This window comes from Nanorana parkeri, unplaced genomic scaffold (genome assembly GCF_000935625.1).
Source record: "Nanorana parkeri isolate BGI_ZX_2015 unplaced genomic scaffold, ASM93562v1 scaffold45, whole genome shotgun sequence".
NCBI classification, from domain to species: Eukaryota; Metazoa; Chordata; class Amphibia; order Anura; family Dicroglossidae; genus Nanorana; species Nanorana parkeri.
The window spans coordinates 854,206-858,781 of NW_017306313.1; the positions used below are offsets into that span (position 1 = coordinate 854,206).

The 4,576-nt window shown below is 38.5% G+C and overlaps 1 protein-coding gene across 2 annotated transcripts in view; it reads right to left on the minus strand.

Annotated features, from left to right (window-relative positions):
- The window catches only part of NAV3 (neuron navigator 3), a 269,901-nt gene that overhangs the window by 65,581 nt on the left and 199,744 nt on the right, over positions 1 to 4,576 (minus strand). For both annotated transcript variants that reach the window (XM_018572850.1, XM_018572842.1), the window contains exon 24: positions 2,582 to 2,693. In XM_018572850.1, the coding sequence (XP_018428352.1) occupies positions 2,582 to 2,693 (112 nt within the window). The remainder of the gene's footprint in view (positions 1 to 2,581; positions 2,694 to 4,576) is intronic.

Here is a 4,576-nt window from a genome sequence, read left to right on the forward strand (position 1 = left end):
TGAGCTTGTTTTTAGTTTCTGTTCGTAAATGACTGACACACTTTTGACATTTTTGCTGTGTGATTCTTCCACGTCAGTAATATACTTTCTTACAAAGTGCACCCACACATATTATATATTGTTTTTTAGGTCTCGTTCACACCTAGGCATATTGCATATGCGCGACCGTCGCACGATTTTTTAACGTGATTCGCGGTAAAAAAGTTGCGCGACCGTCGCGCGTTTCCCGAAGGCTACTTGGCTGTATCCCAATGGAAACGCGCAACAAAAACAGCCCAAAATAGTACCTGTACCTTTTCAGGCGTGGGCCGTTTTGTAGCGCGTTAGGGACAGGCGGAAATACTCCAAGGTGGGAGCGAGACCATTGAATACCATGGGATTTATATTTTTTTGTAGAGCGTTCGCGGTATACTGAGCTTAGGGTAACGGGAGGACGCTAGTTTGTGTCCTCCCGTTACCCTAAGGAGAACTATGGGGAAAAACACTGACCCCATAGTTCTCCTTTAAGGCTGCTTCAAACTTCAGAACAGCCAATAATAAGTTAGTGACACTGATCCTACAGCAGTTCAGGATTCAGCTGTCACTAAAGGTTTTCTGATAGTTCCAACAACGATCAGAAAACTGAAACATTCTTCTTTCAGGAATAGATACATTATGTATCTATTCCTGAAAGTGAAAGAAAAAAAAGCCAGTATACGATCTGAGAGAGATATCTCTAGATCTATACGAGCTGTCAGAATGCCGGCTTTTGCCGGCATGTTTGCCCACTCTGCTTTGACTCTCAGACACCCGATATTAAGGTATCAGGTGTCTGAAAAAGGTTAACCCTTTCATTAATGGATGCCTCTATACTGAGGCATCCATCAATGAATGGTAACCACTGATTCCCAGCGGTTACCAGCCCTCTAATGCAGCAAATAACTTGTCACGTACAGTGTACGTGACGAGTCATTTGGTCCCTTTGTGGCGGGGCGTACAGTGCACATCTCCCATCACGAAGGGGTTAACAAAAATCCTGCTCTGGGTTTTTTAATATAGGCGAAAAATTCCAGCATTAAACAAAGACATATTGGCATCTTTAGGCTACCATGTCAACTGCAATGCTATCTACAGGTTGTAGGCTTATTTTATAAACAAAGCCTACAGCCTCTATGTGATCACAATGATTGGCTCATTAGTGGGACTGCAACTGTCAGTGACAGCTGGGTTTAAAAGGTAGCATCCACACACAGTATTAACTGCTACCTGTCAAAGGTGAGGCAGACTAACATTCCCTCAGCATGAATTATTATACAGATACATTTTTACCTACAGATCACAAGTGGGAAGGGGTTAAGTTCATCAAAATAAAATGTTACTCTGGCTCACCAAGTGCATTCTGATTACTAAGAGGTTAGAACTGTATTCCCATTGCCATGCTAAGATTAATGGGCATTTGGCATCTTTCAATATTAATGCTAACCTTTTCACACTACCTCAGTTGAGAAAAAAATAGCAACTAGATATACCTAGGTAACTTGAAACATGGTTGGTTCAACCCACTAATGCTCAACCAAACATGGAATATCAGTTTTAAGTGGATTTGGTCTTTTCATATAAAGGATCAGAGATCCGCTACTTAGTCTCATGTCATATTATTCCATTCCTTGCTCATTCTGCTATGTAGACAGGATGTCAGAAGATTTCCTCTCTGCTATGAGTTATAAAATCCATGTAGTTGTAAAAGTAATAAATTAAAGGCTGTGTTAGATGTCAGTGCGCTTTTCCATAAGCTATAAAAGACATGTCATTCCCAAATGCACTGACATGTAGATAGGTAAGAGAAGCTCATACAGTATAAAGTAAAAATGACAAAGCTTTGAGAATGATATACAATCTACTACTATCACTTATTGTTTACTCTCCAACAATTTACAAATGGCAACACTGTCATGTGCAACTCTCATATCTAACTCTTACCTTTGAACAGCAACATGGGTCAAAAGTGGTAGCAATACCATATGGGTAAAGAAACATAACTATAAGTATTTGTCCATTGTTATATAACTTTGAACTTGGATCCTGCAGCTTGCAGTCTTGTTTTTTCCAACATATGAAGGGCTGAAAGTACTATTTTCTATTTATTACATCCTAAAATATATCATAATGCAATCACTTTCAACACAATCTGTGTGTAAGGGTAAATGTTATGGATTGGGATTGTGCATTACAACATCACAGTTTTTAGATCACCCTCCAGACCTATATTTGGTGAGTCATAAGGAATTGTTTAAACATGTGAGTGAATTGTCTGGGTTTTAAATGTATTTCAAAGATAAAGTGTACTCTTGCTGTAATAAGAGAGCAATTTCAAACTTTATGATCTTACGTTAGCTTCTATGCAAAAGGAGATATGACTCACCATTCCCAGCCATGGCCTTTATACACACATTGTGTAAAATGTTGCATCCTTTGCATCAAACCAGAAATTAAATCATTGGTTGCCTTCAGTATTTCAATTAAAGAAGTAATCTGATTGGTAGCAACATAGCAAAATATCTGCTACATTCAAAATTGACTTTACTTGTATTGTATAGTATACCTTTATAATTGTGATCAGAACCATTCAATGCTCCTTGAATTGCAGCCTGTGCTGCAGCATTCTGAGTCTTCAGCATCTCTATGGTCTCTCGAAGCTCAATGAGCTCTGACTCCTGAAATACAGGAATGAATGAAAACATATTTTACCAGTTTCAGCAAATAAAGAGGTAAAACAAAACATGTATATGTTGTCATGAAACAATGCCTTGTATTTGACCTTCTGCTTCCTGTCAGTACTACGACAGCAGACAAAATAGGAGTTCAGTAGAAAGTACAACCTTGTAATATTTCACCATTTACATATGAGCTTACAAAAGAATGGTCCGAAAGCAACAAGGATATTCAATCATTCTTGAGAGTAGAATTAGTTGTCTATGGAATAGGAGGATGAGGCTTAAGGCTGTTATACCAATCAGTCATTCTACGTAATTCTTTGTAGTAGCCACTAGACAAAATCTATGTATTTAACATCAGGATGATATTATCATTGGTATGTTGTAATAAGCTAGACAACAGGCTTTATGTTGCATGGTAGTTATTGTGCCATAACATTGATATATTTTTATGCTTGCATAATGTTCTAAATGTGAATTACACTCATCTCCATAGTTGGAGCCGACCTGTAACAGTAAAACTGTTGATTGGGAAGTGAGCAAAAACATACCGCCGCTCGCTCACTTTCTGATCATGCCCTCCTCCCCTCTTTGATCCTCCAGGCAATAGCCTGCTATATACTGAGATTTGGGTCACAGGAGGATGGTAGTGTATGTCCTTCTGTGACCCTAAAGAGAACTATGGGACAAAAGGTTACCCCATAGTTCTCTTTTAACACCCCTGTTATTTTTTGTTGTTGTCTGTGTCTAGTTGGGGAGACTCCCTTCAGTTCTTGTCTCATAGGTGCAACAGGAAGAGGAAATGTCTACAGAGTAAGGGTAGTGTGCCTCTTTGACAGTTGTTCCTATTTTACTCCAGGGGTGGGGAGCAAAAATGTCCTTCTCATGGAAAAAAAATAAAATTCTGCAGAGCAATCTTCCAAAGCTGCTTTTACTAAATACCCACAGATGGTGATACTGTATGTAAACAAGAAAAAATAAGCAAAGGGGCCTTGAAAAGCATCAGCTGTAAGACAAAAAGCCCTGAATAACAAAAGATGTTCACCTGCACCATATGCTGGAACAACCACCTTATGGTGTATCATAGCTTAAAAAGCTTGGCAAGTGGGTATATTTTGGTTGCTTAGTAAGCCCACATGGTGTTGCTCACATTTATTAAACCACCTAAAGTGGATTGGTTTATTGCATGTAAACACCACCATGTAGGATTACTAAATGTTCAAAATAGATGCACTTATCAAGCTTTCCAAGTAAAGGTGAACATGTTTTGAATTGATGTTCTGCTTTTTGTCTCACAGCTGATATGCACAGAGGTGCCTCTATTTCTTTTCTCTTGCCCTCTTAGACAGTTGTCACCTTAAAAAGTGTCCAATTTCTGATTGGATTTTCCATGATGTTTTGTCATGAACAAAGAAAGAGGGTAAATCTACCATGTGGTTATGCAGAAAGCACACTTGACAGGGGCAAATCCTTCCCTATGCAACACAAAACTACATTAAAAAAATATATACCTGATGTACTTTAACAAAATAGGCTTTACTTGGGGACACCTGTGCCGATGACAACTGTCTAGGGGGAAGTTATTCCTTAATTTCCCTTAATTTGAGACTGGAAGTGAAAAGAAAGTATAACCTAGAAATTAGTTAAAATATTTCCTCCCCGTATTATTCCTGAGGTTGCAACAATAACATCGGATGATCTGGATGACATTTGTGTTCACTGTGCAAGCATCAAATGCTCACGTAAGTGAATGTAATTTCTTATGATTTTTTAGCAATTGCAGACCTGTGAAAAAGTTGCCAGCGTGCAAATTTATGCCCTCATCAACCTGACCTATTCTTTTCTTAATATTATGCTAAGAATTTACACAAATAGTCCCCCCC